Source organism: Labeo rohita, chromosome 4 (assembly GCF_022985175.1).
Source record: "Labeo rohita strain BAU-BD-2019 chromosome 4, IGBB_LRoh.1.0, whole genome shotgun sequence".
NCBI lineage: Eukaryota > Metazoa > Chordata > Actinopteri > Cypriniformes > Cyprinidae > Labeo > Labeo rohita.
Genome location: NC_066872.1, coordinates 43,666,736 through 43,685,252, shown reverse-complemented (window position 1 = coordinate 43,685,252; position 18,517 = coordinate 43,666,736). Strand labels below are relative to the sequence as shown.

General features: G+C 34.9%; 1 protein-coding gene across 1 annotated transcript; it reads left to right on the top strand.

Moving 5' to 3' along the window:
* The first annotated feature begins 113 nt into the window (after positions 1-113).
* Positions 114-17,536, top strand: znf800b (zinc finger protein 800b). The gene is made up of 6 exons (XM_051107302.1): positions 114-318; positions 6,739-6,859; positions 10,227-10,322; positions 10,504-10,647; positions 11,902-13,138; positions 16,612-17,536. Coding segments are annotated over exons 2-6 (1,575 nt in total). The 5' UTR covers positions 114-318; positions 6,739-6,762; the 3' UTR covers positions 16,613-17,536.
* The last annotated feature ends 981 nt before the right edge of the window (positions 17,537-18,517 follow it).

The following is an 18,517-nucleotide window of genomic DNA, read 5'->3' as shown; positions in this document are numbered from 1 at the left end:
ACGTACATTTATTTGAATTGGCATTTGCATGATAGTCAAAGTGACTTTTTGTAAATGCATTAGTTCCCTGTATCGACTTAAGTGTAAATGTCTTTATAGGCGAATGAACTGTTACGCGATTCGAACACGTAACCTCTCAGACCGGCCCAGATCTCGAAGCACTAGGTCACGGCACCCTGATAGATCTCCAGTGTTTGCTCAATCGGGCACGTGCATGTGCTGGAGAGTCACATTCATGCGCGTGGAGGCGTCACACACCATCCAAGAGCTCTTAGAGTCAAAGTCGAAGTATCTTCCGGGAATCCGCGGATTATATCGGTAAGAACAACCAGAGGCTTCGTTTAAGCCTCGCAAGCTTTGATGAAGCGGTCCACACGCGTTTTAAACACGTAAAAGCGTCGCGTTTCCTCCCCGAACGCGGTTGTTTTGCAGAAAATGGCGTCATGGTTTTGTTGTTCGGTCTGTGGATGGTGAAGAGACGGCTCGGTTTCGATTCCGCGCACGATTGAGAAGGCTTTCGATGGCTTATTAGATGCGGATGACTGTTGTTAACTACATTATTTGTGTTTTGTGGTCATTTTCAGCATATGTGAGGCAGGAGAGTGCGCGCAATGGCGCAAGGCTCTCCAGCGCTGCGCGCAACGACGAGCAAAGCGCAGCACTTCGTAACTCACGCAGGTTCGCGTTCGGCTTGTTTGGGTGTCGATGGATTGTAAAGTTTATTTTGCCTGTTTGATGACGTCTTTTAAGTTTTTTACATATGCGTCATCGCCCTTTGTGGTTTTCAAACGCATTGTAAGAGGTTCTTCCTTGTCTAGCTCGTTCGCGTCAACTTTGGTACTTTCAAAAGCGTTTGTGGATGAGGTGGAAAAAAGACCGAAAAATTAGGCTCAAGTGAAAGTTCAGATACCGTGACAACACGTTAATCAAACAGAGCTCAGAGTATTGCGCAAAAGCATATGAGTGGGAGTGTAAAAAAAGTTTTTTTTTTTTTTTTTTTTTTTTACATGAAAATAAGTGTTTTAGAAGTAAGTTTAACGCTTTGTAAAGCAATTTAGTCGCAATTTCTCAGTGTCCTCACTATGCAGAGTTCTAGGACGAGCCAGATGCCATATGCTAGATGCTTTTATAGGTGTCTGGCGTTTGAAAACAGTTGTCTGTAGACCGATTGTCAGCTGTGTTCACACTTAAGACCTTCAGCAGTGTCCTCAAGTGTTGTCATTTAAATGTAAGAGGTACAGAGCACATAATCATTTAAGTACCGAGATGAAGAACAACTTTTAGTATTTTACACTGATGATTTCTGGGCCTGACAGTAAAAGTCTTAAGGAGATTTGGGGCATTATGTGTTTACAAGCAAGTAAATATGCGGATGTAAAGTGATTTAATGTACTTAATGTGATGTCATAATTATGAAACGGTTAGGTTATATTACATTAAAATGTCAAAACATTTAAGTATGCTTAATGAATGGTATCCAAATGTTTTTTTTTATTTATTATTGAACCTTTTGTTTATAAACAAAACAGTTTACATAACACTTACCTTTTCATAATAAAGTTGAAAACATCTATAAACCAAATGTTAGTAAATAAACAGGTGTAAAGTGATGTAATGGCTCATAAAGTGCTTCATGTGATGTCATAATCTTTAAACTTTTATATTATATTATATTATATTAAAATGTCATAACATTTAAGTATGCTTATTGAATGGTAAGCCAATATTTATTTTTTTTGTATGTATTGACCCTTTTGTTTATAAACAAAACAGTTGACATAACACTTACAATTTCATAATAAAGATGAAAAACATCTAAAAATAAAAAAGTTAGTAAATAAGCAGATGTAAAGTGATGTAATGACTCATAATATGGTTCATGTGATCTCATAATCATAAGACTTTTATATTATATTATATTACAGTATATGCAATATATGTGACCCTGGACCACAAAACCAGTCATAAGGGTCAGTTTAAAAAAAAAAAATTGATTTATACATCATCTGGAAGCTTTCCATTGATGTGTGGTTTGTTAGGATAAGACAATATTTGGCTGAGATCCAACTGATTGAAAATCTGAAATCTGAGGGTGCAAAACAAAAACAAAAAACCTCAAAATATTGAGAAAATCACCTTTAAAGTTGTCCAAATGAAGTTCTTAGCAATGCATATTACTAATTGAAAATTAGGTTTTTATATATTTACGGTAGGAAATTTACAAAATATCTTCATGGAGCATGATCTTTGCTTAATATCCTAATGATTTTTGGCATAAAAGAAACATTGATAATTTTGACCCATACAATGTATTTTTGGCTATTGGTAAAAAAAAAAAAAAAAAATACCATGCTGCTTATGACTGGTTTTTAAAACATGTAAGTATGCTTAATGAATGGTATGCCAGTGTTATTTATTTATTTATTTAACCTTTTGTTTATAAACAAAACAGTTTACATAACACTTAAGATTTCATAATAAAGTTAAAACATCTAAAAAATAAAATGTTAGTAAATAAAAAGATATAAAGTGATGTAATGACTCATAATGGCTTCATGCGATGTCATAATCATGAAACTTCTATATTATGTTATATTATATTATATTATATAAAAGACAAAACATTTAAGTATGCTTAATGGTTTTTTTTGTATTTATTTATTAAACCTTTTATTTATATTTTTATAAACAAAGCAGTTTACATAACACTTACATTTCATAATAACACATTTAAAAACAAATAACTAGAAATAAGGAATAAATTTAAAAACAACAACAACATAATTTAAAATTAGCATCTGATTCAAAAACATTAATAGAAAGACAGTAGGTGGAAAAGGTAAATAAATAAGTAAAACAAAATTAAAGTTGCAAGAACAGTGAATTTTAATGTAAAATAACTATTTTTAGAACAAAACTCAGTTGTTCAATAAAATACTTATTTGGTATGATCTTTGTTATAAAAAACATTACAAATTTAGTTGAAATACAAAATAAAAATGTTTATTTATTTATTTTTATTCTTAGGTAAAAGTGTGAATTACAACATTGTAAATCTGTTGCTGCACTAGTAGTTAATATGCAGCCCAAAATAGACAAAATCCATTAAGTTTAATGTTTCAAAACTCTTCTAAATGAGTTAAAGCCATTTAAGAGACAGTTAAGACTTATAACAATCTATAAAAAATAAAAACTAGAGCATTTTTGTTCTTTTTTTAAACACCCAAGGGCACAGAAAAGTTTCCATATTTGAATCCTCCACATAATGAGCGAAATACTCCGACAGTGTTTACACTATAAACATATTTGTAGGTTGATAGATGTTGTTGAGATATTCAGAGCTCATGTTTAGGATGATAATAATTTCAGGACGGGCTCTGAAGGCTTGTGAAGTGGAGGCTTTTTGAGTTGTCAGCACTTCTGATTGTTTAAAAGGCTTTAGGACCATAACCACCTTAGACACTAATCAGATTAGTGGTTGATCAATTTGGGCTTTTCAGTAACAGATGATTAACCTTTTATTTTTGATTCTGGCCAGTTCTTCATGTCTGATTACATTATTGCCTTTTTGACATCTGGACATCTAGAAACTTTAAGTTTTTAGTTGTTTTTCAATCAAGCTCCAGCAGAGGGCGACACTTAGAGATCCTGCTTAAAGAGATAGTTCACCCAAAAATGAATATCCTGTCATCATTCACTTGCGCTAACGTCCTTTCAAACCTGTATGACATTTGTCCTTCTGTAGATCACAGATGCAGTTATTTAGCAGAATGTTCATGCTTCTCTTTTCAGTACAGTGAGAGTGGATGGTAATCTGGATCACTGAAAATCAAAAAAAAAAAAAAAAAAAAAAAAAAATATATATATATATATATATATATACTCCAAAAATATATATAAAAATATAAAAAAAATATAAAAATATATACTCCACAACAAATCTACAACAAATTTAACTGTATTTAGAGCAGAACAGGAATAAAAAAATCTAGGTAAAAAACAAACATAAATTGTAGTTGCAATTATTATAAAGTCTATAAAATTATTAGAATTTTTTATAAATGATTATAAAATTTAAACAGATTTATTTATAGTAAATTGTTGCATTAGTTGCATTAAGTCAATTTAAAATACAACTCATAGCATGTTAAAGATAATTAAAAAACTAATTATATTCTAGAAAATTTGGTACAAAAAAAGCCAAATTTAAAAGCTGTGATGTCTGACACTGTACAGGTGCTGGTCAACGAATTAGAATAATTTGAAATAGTGCAATCATTAAATTCTTTGAATGCATTGTTTGTGCAGAAAGAAAATCAGGTGTTCACCGCACCTGTCCTACTCGTTAGAGTAATCACAGAACTCGTTACCTGTAAACAATTTGCTCAGCTGACCTTTCCAAAAGGCCCATTTAGGCCATTTAACTGTGAGATTGTTGTTTCATTGAATTAGAATAAAGGAGAAACCGTTTCATTGAATTAGAATAAATGCTAGAATTTTTGTTTTCTGTGAAGAGTGTTCACTGTGCAGTATAAAGTCAGGGTTGAGTAGAGTTTCTAAGTAGTAAAATCAATCATGGGTAAGCAGCACGACCTCTCAACCGGAATAGTGGCTCAAATTCAAGCCCTTCGCCAACAAGGCTTGAGGCAAACTAAAATTGCTGAGCAGCTCGGCATCAGCCAGTCTTCCGTCTGCAAAGCTCTCAAGAAAAACTGCAGCAAGCGCACCAACTGTTCCGGCGTCCGAAAAACTTCTGCTCGCGACAACAAGCAGCTGAGAAAGATCGCAGTCAGCAACCGGTTCAAGTCCACTTCTGAGCTCACCTACTTGTGGAACAAGCAGACCGGCGCTGACATCTCCAGATCAACCACTTACCGTCGTCTGCGCGAACTCGGCTTCAAATCTCGCGTTCCAGCAGTAAAACCGATGCTGAACAAGAAACAAATGCAGAAACGGCTGAAGTGGGCCAAACAACACGGCGAGTGGACTGCTGAAGACTGGCAGAAAGTGGTCTTCAGTGACGAATCACGCTTCTGCATCTCCTTCGGTGACCAAGGTCCTCGTGTCTGGCGTCGTGGTGGCGAAACCTACAACCACGAGTGCGTGAAAAGATCCGTCAAGTTTCCCCAGAGCATTATGGTCTGGGGATGCATGTCTTTCGGGGTGTAGGGAAACTCTGCTTCCTCAAGAAGACTGTCAATGCTGCCGTATATCAAGATGTTCTGGAAACGTTCCTGATTCCGACTGTTGAGGAACAGTTCAGCGAAGAAGACTTCATATTTCAACAGGATCTTGCACCGGCTCATGCAGCAAAGTCGACCAAAGATTGGTTCACTAGAAAACAGCTTGAAGTTTTGCCATGGCCGGCCAACTCGCCTGACCTCAATGTCATTGAAAACCTTTGGGCCATCGTCAAGCGGAAAATTCGCGACAGAAAGCCGACTACGCTGGACCAACTGAAGCAGAACATCGCCACTGCCTGGGAAGCTGTGAGTGCGGAAACTTGCGACAAGCTGGTCAAATCGATGCCGCGGAGACTTAAGGCAGTCATACAAGCCAAGGGGGCAGCCACAAAATACTGAGAAAGTGATGATTCTAATTATAATAAAAATTATTCTAATTCAATGAAACGGTTTCTCCTTTATTCTAATTCAATGAAACAACAATCTCACAGTTAAATGGCCTAAATGGGCCTTTTGGAAAGGTCAGCTGAGCAAATTGTTTACAGGTAACGAGTTCTGTGATTACTCTAACGAGTAGGACAGGTGCGGTGAACACCTGATTTTCTTTCTGCACAAACAATGCATTCAAAGAATTTAATGATTGCACTATTTCAAATTATTCTAATTCGTTGACCAGCACCTGTATATAACAATCATTTTACTTAATGATTATGCATTAATGTATAAAACTGACATTTATTGATTTAATAGATACTGAATAGTATAATACATTATATATATATATTGATTAATTTGGGTAAAAATGTGTTTTCTTTCCCAAGTTATAGCATAGCATCCCATAGCATCTTTAGGTTAATCCATTAAAAATCCAGATCCAAATCCAGATTTTGATTTTCAAAGATTTTTTATAAAAACTGATTATTTTTGTAACTTTATTAAAAGTGTTATGTTTCATGTCAGTTTTTTTAAAAATATATTTTTGAAACTTTTTACAATTTCTAATTAAAACAACAGAATAAGAACGACTAGAATTAGAATAAGTTACCAATCAAGTGAAATCAGTATTTACAAAATTATTTTGTACTCCGAGGTGGCACAGAAGAACACAATAGTGGCTTGTGGGTGTATTTTCATATGTTTAATGAGGCTCAGAGGTTGCATGATTCATAAATTCATGTTGAGATTAATGTTTTAAATATACAATTTTGAATACAGAAATATTAAATGATTTAAATAACTGAAAAAATACTTTAAAATGAAACTAAAACTGCCAGTAGGTGGTGGCAAGTCACTGATTTAATTACTGAATCATATCATTAATTTGATTCTTTGTACGGCGAACTCTTCATACATATATAATATATACAAAAAAGGCTGCTTTAAATGACATGGCAGGATGGATGGTTGGATTTTTCTGTGGTCACTTTACTTTAATGACTTTTTAAGCTGGATTTAAAGGTGCTTGTCGATATATCATGCTATAACAGCTCTCTGCAGTGCCGTTTAGGCTTTGGAGTTGCTATTTATTACTCTGCTATTCTCTCTATCTCCACAGAGACACATTTAAGGTGGTTTCGAGATGGAGGAAACCCCAGCCAATGAGAAATCTTGTCAGACGGATGAGCTCACAGGTGAGGCCGCTGTGCCCGGGCCTGACCATGCGAGCAAGACGCCAGGTAAACATGAGCTTTTTGCCTATTTATTGAATCTTAAATGAATACTACATGTAAATGAAGTCTGTGACATGCATCTTGACCAGTGGGATCCATTCTGACCGGTCCACTCGAATGGACATAATCCAAACAAGAGTAAATGCATTTTAAAAGCGGCCCATCGGCTCTTATCCTTCCCTATTAGAGGATTACAGCAAATTCCTCCATGGTCTGCTATTGTCCTTCACTCAGTAGGGGTCACTAGAGTCTGTGACCCTTACAGAGAAAGTTCACGCCCCTCCCCCTCAGCCTATCGCTGTAATAGAAGATAAATTCACACACACATGCATAAAAAAGTGTGAATTGGTATCTTTGTGAAAAGCATTTTATAAGCTGCTTATGAATGTATCTGTGCTTTATAAAGATTTATATTATAGATGCTGAAATGGCTTGTGTGAAGAAATTAAAGTGTTTGTATGGGGATTGTGACTGAAGTATTGATTGAGCTGCTCTTTGCCCCTGGGAGGTCAATAGGCCACGCCCCCTGGGATGAGGGGCGGGCTCGGGGGAGGGGCTTGAGGTTTGTGTGAAAGTGATAGGATGTAGCAGTTTCACTTCCTCTTTGTGGCCGTTTCTTTTTTTTTTTTACTTTTCATGCTTTTGGTTTTTTTACTAATGGCAGAAATGAATATAACTCTTATGTTATGAAGAGTGTTCCTTTCAATTTCAACATTCGTTTTGATCTTACAAAATTAAAATTTAAATTAAAAACAAACAAGCTTTTCTATATTATAACAAAAGAAAAATTTGTGTATCAAATTAGCTGATTTGCTTTTTAATGATCTCAGCAGTGTTATAATAGTATTATTTATATACTACTAGTGTTTTTTAATTTTTTAAATAACCTTTTATTTTTATATTTGCATTTTTTGTAGTAATTTTAGTACTTTTGTTAGTAATTTGTTTTTATTTCAGTTTTCATTTTAGTTGTAGTAATTAGTATGTGCTTTGTCATCTTTATTAGTTTGAATTGGCTTTTATATTTTCAGTTTTCATTTTAGTTTGTTTGTCATTTCTTAGATTTTTTTTTTTTACTATTTTGAATTAACTTTAGTTTTATAATATCATTTTCATTTGTGTTTTAGTAATTTATGTGCTTTTGTAATTTTTATTAGACTTTTTTAATATTCTGAATCTTTTAGTTCTCATTTTAATTTTAGCTTAAGTTTTTGTCATATTTAGTGGTTTTTTTTTAACATTTTGAATTAACTGTTTTTATATTTTCAGGTTTCATTTTAATTTTAGTTTTAGTCATTTGCTAGATGTTTTCCTTTTATATTTTGAATTACCTTTAGTTTTATAATTTCATTTTTTCATTTCTGTTTAAGTAATTTATGTGCTTATGTCATTTTTATTAGACTTTTTAATTATTATTTTTTTTAATATTCTGAATTCTGAATTTTTTAGTTCTCATTTTAATATTTTTGTTATTGTTGTTGTTTTTTAACATTTTAAATTAACTGTTGTTTTTATATTTTTGTTTTCATTTTAATTGTAGTTTAAGTTGTAGACATTTGTTAGATTTTTTTTTTTTTGAATGACCTGTAATTATATAATTTTATTTTTCATTTCTGTTTCATGTGCTTTTGTCATTTTTATTAGACTTTTTTTTTTATTTTTAAATATTCTGAATTTCTAATTTTTAATTTTAGCTTAAGTTTTTGTCATATTTGTTAGTTTTATCATATTTATTTATTTTGAATTAACTTTAGTTTTATAATTTCATTTTTATAATAATATAATTTCATAACATAATTTATGTGCTTTTGCCATTTTTATTAGACTTATTAGACTATTAATAGACTGAATTCTAAATTTCTCATTTTTAATTTTAGCTTAAGTTTTTGTCATATTTGTTAGTTTTATAATATTTTAAATTATCTTTTGTTTTTATCATTTCAGTTTTCTGAATTTCATGTGTATGTAATTATTAGTATTCTTTTTTCTTTTTAGTATTTATAGCTATTTATAGCTATTTCTATATAGCTTTAACTTATTTTTATTCCAGTTGTGGTTTCAGTAATTTTAGTACTTAAACATTTATTTCAATTAGTTGCCAAGGTAATATTTTTTAAGTTTATAATATTTTTCTATATATTTTATTCCTAATCAATTTACCATGAAATTATTTAAGTATTTAATGCCAACTAGTGAATAAATCAAGTTTTATTTACCAGCCAAAAACAATTTTTCTATCATGTGGCAAAATAGTTTAGTGGAAACTGACACCTAAACCATCACACCAGCAAACATCAGTCAGGAGTGTTGAAACGCAGAGCCCTAGATTGATTCTGAGTGTGTGTAGGTGTGTGTTGACTGCCACCTCCTCACCTAGCCGTCCTGACATTGGCAAATTTCCGGCCGTTCCTCTAGGAAATACCCTCACACAGTCATAAAACACCTCGATATAAGGCGAGTCTCTGAGGACCGCTGTAAACACACCACTGGGCCCTGCTGGCTGGTCCGGCCATAAATTCACCAACATTCCCATCATCAATCTCCGACTGATTTGGTCGCTTTATCCACAGCTGTGTTCATGCCCCGTATCTTCACACACAATTGATTTTTCACCTCCTCACATAGTGAAGAGTTATCGTCTCCCACTGCATATCTGTTCTCCTGTCTCTCTGCTGATGGAAAATGCTCTTTTAGACTCGTTTTAGATAATCGGTTCAGTAACATTTCTAGATTTCGAAGAAAATATAAAGGGTTTTGCTTGCGCAGCAGTGTTTGTTCAAATCCAAAACCTTAAGTATGAGCAATAATAGCGATGTTTACCATTGCAAACTCCACTGATAAAAGTCCTTTCTGTAATAGCCTCCACAAAGTAGAGCTTCATTAATCACCACTTTGAAATATTGACATGCATAACCCAAACAGAAGAGATATTATCCAATTTATCCAGTGGAAAAATGGAGATGTGTATTAAATCAAAGCTTTTGTTTCAGAGCCAGACGTTTTCACAAATACTCATCTAGACATTCACAGGCAGTGGCCATCAATAATGCAAACTTTAATAAAGTCTCATTTAGAAAGCACAAGCTGAACCTCTGAATGGATATGACTCATAGCGGCGAGATCTGCCATCCAAAACATACTGGCGTGAGCACAGCAAACTAGACTTCAGATCATCATTTCTGTATAATGAGTTTGTCTGGAGAGGATTATTCAAAGAGATTCAGCCTGACGGACTGTCATAAGTGTTAATAAGAGAGATAAGCAGCATTATAATTGAGGTACATGATTAATTGGATGAGTTTTCTGTGATGCAGAGAAAAAATCTTCAGTATTTAGAGATATGCTGTAAGAATAAATTGTTTTTCTATTGCAGTCTATTCTACAGAGCCTGGAGATCCTCCTCTGCTGCAAACGCCGCTGCTCACATCCAAATCTGGCATCCATCAGATCATTGAATGTTTCCGCACAGGTGCCGTGTCTGCTCACAATGTGTTAACTAACCTCTGTTTCCTCTCTTTATGATCGTAGCCCAAACAGTTTGAATGAAATGGAAAGTATGTGTAAAATTTAAGCTCTGCTGCCAAAGCATTGACTGAGCCAACACAGAATCTCATTAAGTCTAACCACTGCTCTCTTGCGCTTCTTCGCAGGTACTGCACAGCTGAAACACATTCTCCTCAAGGAGGTGGACACCATCTTCGAATGTAAACTCTGCCGCAGTCTCTTCCGTGGCCTTCCCAATTTAATCAAACACAAGGAGATTTACTGTTTCACTCGATTGCCTGAAAGTGATGGTTAGTGTAACATTCCCTTTCTAATTTTCATTCTCTAAAAGACCAGTGTTGAATTTGCCCTGAATACTTTCATTGACGTATGGCCGTAAAGTGTAACTGATGATTGTTATTCTGCCTGTTCTGTTTATTTTCACCACTTGAACTGATTTGAGGATTTAGGAAAAGCCTTTATTTTAGCTTGTACTTTATCTAGCATTTTCTTTTCCCCTGAATCAACTTTTTATTGATAGTTTAGATTTCTTGAACTAATAAGCAAGATACCTTTTGCGCTACTGTACCTTTAAGACTTGCATATGTGAATTTGATTGGTTAAACTATGCATATTAACATATTTTACAGGATGTGTCAAGTTGCTAAAAAGTATGCCACTGACCTGCACACATAGGTGATTGTGTTAACAAGGTGATGGTTGGGATGTCATAACTGATTTTTTCCACTGACGTGAATTTATTTCACTAATAGACAAGATGCAATTTATGCTACTGTAATTTTAAGACTTGCATATGTGAATTTGATTGGTTAAACTATGCATATTATTGTATTTTACTTTCTAGAATATGTCAAGTTGCTAAATATTGTATGCACTGATTTGCGAACATAGTTGATTGTGTTAATTAGGTCATGGTTGGGATGTCATAACTGATTTTTTTCCACTAAAGCCAACTTTATATTGATAATTAAGATTTCTTTAACTAATAAAAAAATACCATTTGTGCTACTGTACCTTTAAGACTTGCATATGTGAATTTGATTGGTTAAACTATGCATATTAGCATATTTTACACTCCAGGATGTGTCAAGTTGCTAAAAATATGCCACTGATCTGCAAACTATCATGGTTGGGTTGTCATAACTGATTTTTTTCCCCTGAAGTCAACTTTATATTGATAGTTAAGATTTCTTTGACTAATTAACAAGATTCCATTTGTGCTACTGTACCTTTAAGACTTCCATATGTGAATTTGATTGGTTAAACTATGCATACTAACGTATTGTACTCTCTAGGATATGTCAAGTTGCTAAATATTGCATGCACTGACCTGCAAGCATAGGTGATTGTGTTAATTAGGTCATTGTTGGGATGCTGCAACTTTTTATGAATGACCCATTGTTTCAACAAGTGGTCTGGGTGAACTAGCTGGTGTAAATGTTGTAGTATATGTATACATTGTACTCTTTAATATCAAAAAAGCAACGAAATTACTCTTTTTCCATGATGTGGCTCCTTTAACTAAGATCTACTTCTGGTTCCAGGTGCTTCCGGAGATGGCAAGAAGAGCATGAAAGAACTTCTTGAAGCCATCTATCCCCGCCCTGATAAAGATGAATACATACTGAAACTGGAGCCCATTGCGGGCAACCAGAATGCTGTGTACCAGTACCTGTCCAAAGACGACGACCTGCCACCTTCATCTCGGACTACCAACCACGTGACCACAGAGAGCTGGAGACAGCACCGCTCCAACAGCCAGGAACCGGAAGAGGTCCAGATGGAAGATGAGGAGAACAACTGTATGGATGAGGAAGATGAGCAAGAGAACATGGACAATGGAGAAGACGATGCAGAAGAAATCAAGGGGCATCAGGATAGTGAAGAACCTGAGGAGCCAACAGAAGAAGCAGGTGACAAAGTTGCCTCTTACAAATGCCTTCTCTGCAACCGGACGTACAGGGTTCAAGGTCACCTTAGGAGGCATCTTCTGACTGTTCACAAGATTGCATCCTCCGGTTCCACAACCAACTGCACTGACTCCAAGAAAATGCCCAACGGTAAAGTTCCAGACAATCCCAACACTAGTCCCAGCTCTTCCTCTAACTCCCAGAGTCCCAAAGAGGACAAGGTCCAATCCAAGGCTGCATTCTCCATCGGCTTTGACTTTAAGGCACGCTTCTGCAAGCTCTGCAGGCGGACCTTCAGCTCCGTGCAGAACTTGGAGAAACACATTGAGTTGCACACAGACAACGGCACGGACTTCTTTGTCAAGTTTTACTGCTGCCCGCTTTGCCGCTACAAGACGCGGCGCAAGAGAGACGTGCTACGCCATCTCTCGGAGTTCCACAAGAAAAAGTCCTCCTACCTGAGCAGGATCTCCCAGTCGCTGGAAAGCTATGCCATCAAGAAGCCAGCAGAGGTTGTGTTGAACAAAGAAGAGGCGAAAGATCAAGGTCGACAAGAAGAAATGAAAGTCCACCACAACCACACTTCACCATATGTGACACGCAGGAACTTGCCTCTAAAGGCTCCTGGCATAAAGGGCAAAAAGACCTCGAAGACTGGCAGTAAGGAGCGCCACAACGTGGAAGTGACCCATAACAAAAAATCAAAGCCTAGTAGCCCAAAAGGGAGTGCTATCAAGAAATCTCTGCACGTGTGCAACATCTGTGGGCAGAGCTTTAAAAAGACAAGGTACTTGGGGTTGCACAAGAGAAGCCACCTGAGATCTGCAACCAGGAGCGCAGGTGTCCGAACAAGATCCAGGGTCATGCTTTGGTGAGTGCCTCTGAGTCAATACGCTACACAATCTCTGTTCCAAACACTTGTGAGCTGCCTTGCAATCTACCTCATCCATAGGTAGCTTCTTTCAAGTTACGAACAACGTTCTTGCAGTGTCGTTAATAGAATGTTTAAAATGATCTAGTCTGGAAACATATTAGTTGGATGTTCGTCTAACAATCCTTAAATATTACTACTTTCAGAGTTCAGAATGTTCAGAGAACATTCAAAAGTAATATTTCGAAACATTCAGAATTTTTTTTTTAACTCAATGGGAATGTTAGTAAAACATTCTTAGAACATATTTTTGTTAGCTGGGGAGCAACTCAGCAACAAATAGTGCACTTTGACTTACAGTTTATTCTTTTAGGGTTGGATGTTAGCAAGTTGCTGAGCTAACAATTACAATTTAGAGCAATATACTGATGTGAAGTGACATGTAACCCATCCAAGTGCACACACACCATGAATACACACTCGGAGCAGTGGGCAGCCAATTGGGGGTTCAGTGCTTTGCTCAAGGGTCTCACCTCAGTCATGGTATTGAAGTTGGAAGAGAGGGTTATTTACTCCCTGCACCGACAATCCCTGCGGGACCTGAGACTCGAACCTACAATCTTCGGGTTACAAGTCCGACTGCCTATAAGAGCTGATCCTTGCATATTTTGGATCATATCCTGATCCAAAATATGCAAGCTGTGTAGGGCCCCTGAAACACTAGGGGCCCCCCTTGCTCTCAAAGATGATTAATTTTTAGTTTTGTTTTGAAGTGGGTCAGCGGTTTTAATGTGGTGCACTATCACCCTTTCTACATAAAAGTCTGTGAAATCATGTAACGTATCTTGCTTCAGACTAAAAAGATGTGTTGAAAGCGTAAGGAGACACTTGTTTCTAAAGCGCTTTCCGTGAGCACAAATGTGTTTCATTCATTCATATCTCACAGGCCCACTCCCTCGATATCCAACAACACCCCACCCCCCCCACTCCACCTCCTCCAGCTAGTAATAGTATTTATAGATGACATTTTTCCAGTATTGTTCACCAACTTTTACTTCTCACTTCGCTCAGCGCAATGCATTCTGCAAATGCCTTCTTGGCTTTAAATGCATGCAATTCTGCCTTTGAATTTGGTCAAAACATTAGAAGTCAGTAGTGTTATGCTACTTACCTTTAGTCTCAATCCTGATGGTAAGTTGGGAGTTTATGATGCCTTAAAAAAAAAAAAGTCTGTCTAGGAACAGCTGTTTGCTGTTCTCTGAACTTAGATGGTACAGCAGATGGTTTGTTGTATCAGGAGAAAGGAATTGTGCTTTGGTTGGCGGATTGCTATCACAGCCTTGCTGCTAATGAATGAGAGAAATCCCAGGGTGGACTTCCTGCACGGAAGAATGAAGCATGGATGCCACAGCAAGGCCCAGGAAATTAGGCCGCCCCGGTCTCACCTCAAGGTTTTAAAGAGCCCTTGGGGTGCCGGTTGAGCGGTGAGGGGGGGCTTCTTTAAGAAGCAATTAAGATAACTCACCCGTGTCCTTGGAAACAGCGCTCGCCTCAGCTGGGCCATATTAATCACGTCGCTCTGTCACAGGACCGGAGAGACAAGAAAAGCTCTCTGATCTTCAAATAAGGGTGACGGAGTTGCCTTGGGTATCCATGTCCATTTTTTGACTTGGCTTTTTTCCCCCATAATGCCCCATTTTCTCTTTCTGTGGTGGAAATCCATATGTCACTCTGACAGTTAGCATTTCACTTGTTCCTATGGGTCCTTGTGTTTGTCTCTGGGTTGCAGTAAGTTGCATGTAACATAAAAACACATGAAGGCTGGATTACCGCCTGCTCCCAGTCGGCATGTGGCAGAGTTACTTAAGTGATAATAAACTGGAGTCTGTGTGTATGGTGCCTGAAAACTATTCAGTTGCTCACAGCCTCTCATGCCTTTATCATAGAGATAAACAATATATCGGTATCATATCGGTTATTGACCGATATTATTTTTCAGTTGTTTTTTTTATATGCTGCTTTTTTACATTTAGATTAACTTAAAATGAGACAAGGGGAAAGAAAATATTTAAAAATGATTTAATAACACTCTTAAATGTCTTTAGCAAATCTCAGAATGAATATCGGTTAAATCTGTACATTATAATTTTGTAGTGCCTAAATTCACTTATGGAATTTTAAAAATGTTGGATTTTTTTTTAAATGTTGCATTTTTACATTTAGATTAACTTATTTTATTAATTATTTACTTAGAATAATTTAATAAAACTCTTAAATATAATCTTTAGCAAATCTCAAAATTAATATCGGTTGTTAATTCTGTACATCATAATGTTGTAGTGCCAAAATTAATTTCTAGAATTACATTTTTTTTTTAATTAGCTTATTTTATGAATTATTAACTTGAAAAAATTTAGTAACACTTCTAAATATAATCTTTAGCAAATCTCTAAATGAATATCGGTTGTTTATTCTGTACATTAAAATGCTGTACACTGTAAAAAACAATTTGTTGAGTCAACTTAAAATAATTTGTAACCTGGCTGCCTTAAAATTTTAAGTTCAGTCAACTCAAAAAAAAAAGTTTATTCAACTTGAAATGTTTAATTATACTAAGTGACAACTTAGATATTTGAGTTGAATTTTAAGGCAGCAGGGTAAACAAATTATTTTAAGATGACTCAACAAATTGTGTTTTTTATTTTTTACAGTGTAGGGCCTAAATTCACTTCTAAAATTTTAAAAATGGATTTTTTTAAAAAAAATTGCATTTTTACATTTAGATTAACTTACTAATTTATTAATTATTATCTTAAAATAATTTAAAGACACTCCTAAATATAATCTTTAGCAAATATCAAAGTGAATATTGTTTTTATTTCCTTACATTATAATGTTGTAGTGGCCTAAATTCACGTATAGAATTTAAAATGTTTCATTTAACTTGTTAACGTTTATTTTTTTTTTACTTTTATTAACTTAAAGTGAGAAAAGGGGAAAGCAAATAATTAAAAATAATTCAGTAACAGTCTTAAATATATTCTTAAAAAAAATCGCAAAATGAATATCGTTTTTACATTTTGTACATTATAATGTTGTAGTGCCTAAATTTACTTGTAGAATTTAAAATATTTAATTTTTTTATATATATTCAGAAAAATGTTATAGAATGTATAATGTCTATACTATAATATTAAGTATTTAGCATATCAGCTATTTCTTGGTATAACATGAAAGTAATTATCGGTTTACTATTATCAGACTGAATTTTAATAATGGTGCATCTCTACTATAAAATGGTTGTTTAAATCAGTTTAACTGACCATGAACTTACAAGCTTTTCCAAGAATATCATGGTATATGGTACATAGTATGGTATTACCATGATACATCGCTTAGACCTTGATAATATTTTACTATTTACTAATGCTATTTTACATTTCTTTCTAACTCTTCCTGTCTCTCTTTATTAGATATCTTCTGACAGCAAAATGGAAAATTGCAGCAACCTTGGAAAGACACTGGACAGCGAGAGTGACAAAGAACATCTGAACCGTTAAAAACGTAAAAGAAACAGTGCTATACTACAACTTTGAACCATAAGTAGGGCTTTTAGGAGCTTTTCCATCGTCCAAACAGGAGAATGTATGTCAATGTAACGGTACAGTATTTTCAGCGGCGCTCTATTAACCATTTATGAGGGCTTCTGACCACTCTCAGATATAGGACGAAATACATATGCTTTCCATTCCCCCGCTGACATCAATAAGATCTGACATTTCCATCCAACACCAGCCAGACGATTGTTCAAGGATCCCGATGTAGCAGGTTTAGCCTCAGGTGGAGCTTCAAGGCACACATGCTCTTTGTGAGAGGGCACTGAACTCCTGCACACAGCAGCTGAACGTCGGCTATTGACACCCATCAGGCTCACTGGTATTCAGTGCAGCCGTATAGAATAAGATCTGGATGTCTTTTTCTTTTAATGAGAAAACAGTGGACCGAAGACCACTGGAACATCATGAACTCAAAATCTACTTCAGTTAAAATAAGGGAAAGGGATCTTTTATGTTTGAACAAGCACATGCTATGGAGAAGACAGCCAGCTGTCCTTGCATGAACTGCAGGCAAATGTTAAATGCTTTCTATGAGAACTTTTTAGTTGCCGTTCCGCTGCAGTTCTCCGATTAATTTGTCTACTATCAGTTTTAGATGCTTCTTACGTTATATTTCTCTCCTCATTTGTCTATTACCATTTTACGGAAAGGTTAACAGGTCTTCTCGAGCATTTACTGTGCAAATCTGTAGATCCAGGTTTCTTTTTAGCCGTTTGGAGGCTCGGTAGAAGTTTTATTTCGAATATGAATGTATTTACCAACAATAAACAGAGAAAATGACTATGTGCATTGATATTTTTTTTTCTTTCAAGTGAAGTTTAAATGCATATTATGTTGTCATATAACAGGACTTCCAAACTAGAAGTTTGTGGCAGAACTACTTTTTAATGCACATTAAGTAGCACGGGTATATTTTTATCAATAGCCAAAAATACATTGTATGGGTCAAAATGATCAATTTTTCTTCTATGCCAAAAATCATTAGGATATTAAGTAAAGATAATGTTCCATGAAGATATTTTATAAATTTCCTACAGTCAATATGTCAAAACTTCATTTTTGATTAGTAATATGCATTGTTAAGAACTTCATTTGGACAACTTTAAAGGCGATTTCTCTCAATATTTAGAAATTTTTTTTTTTTTTTTTTTTTGCACCCTCAGATTGCATATTTTTTCAAGTTGTATTTCAGGCAACTTTTGCCCTATCCTAACAAGCCATACATCAATGTAAAAAATGCAAAAAAAATAAAATAACATATATTAAAATATATATATATATTTATAATGAAATATATAAATATATAAAAATATAAAAAATGTAAAAATAAAAAAAAAAATGCAGATTACTTTATTCAGCTTTCAGATGATGTATAAATCTCAATTTCAAAAAACTGACCCTTATGACTGGTTTTGTGCTCTAGGGTCACATATGAAAATGAGACCCTAAATGTTTTATTGACTATATTTATAGAAAGGCTAAAGATGTTAAAATCCCAAAGAGTGATGTACTAAATTATTTAGGTTGTGCTGAGTAGGTTGTGAACCCGTGTCATAATTTGGTGTTTATACCACTAGAGGGCACTAGTGCACTATTTATAAATCAGCTGTCCAAGTGTATTACAACCAAATCTAACATTCCCTAAAATCTGTTTTACTGTTTGGAAATACAAGTTCAATTTATTCAGATGTGACTTTGGATAGTAGCAGATGGAGAATCCAAAATGGCTAAAATAATGGTTGAATAAATACATATTTGCAAT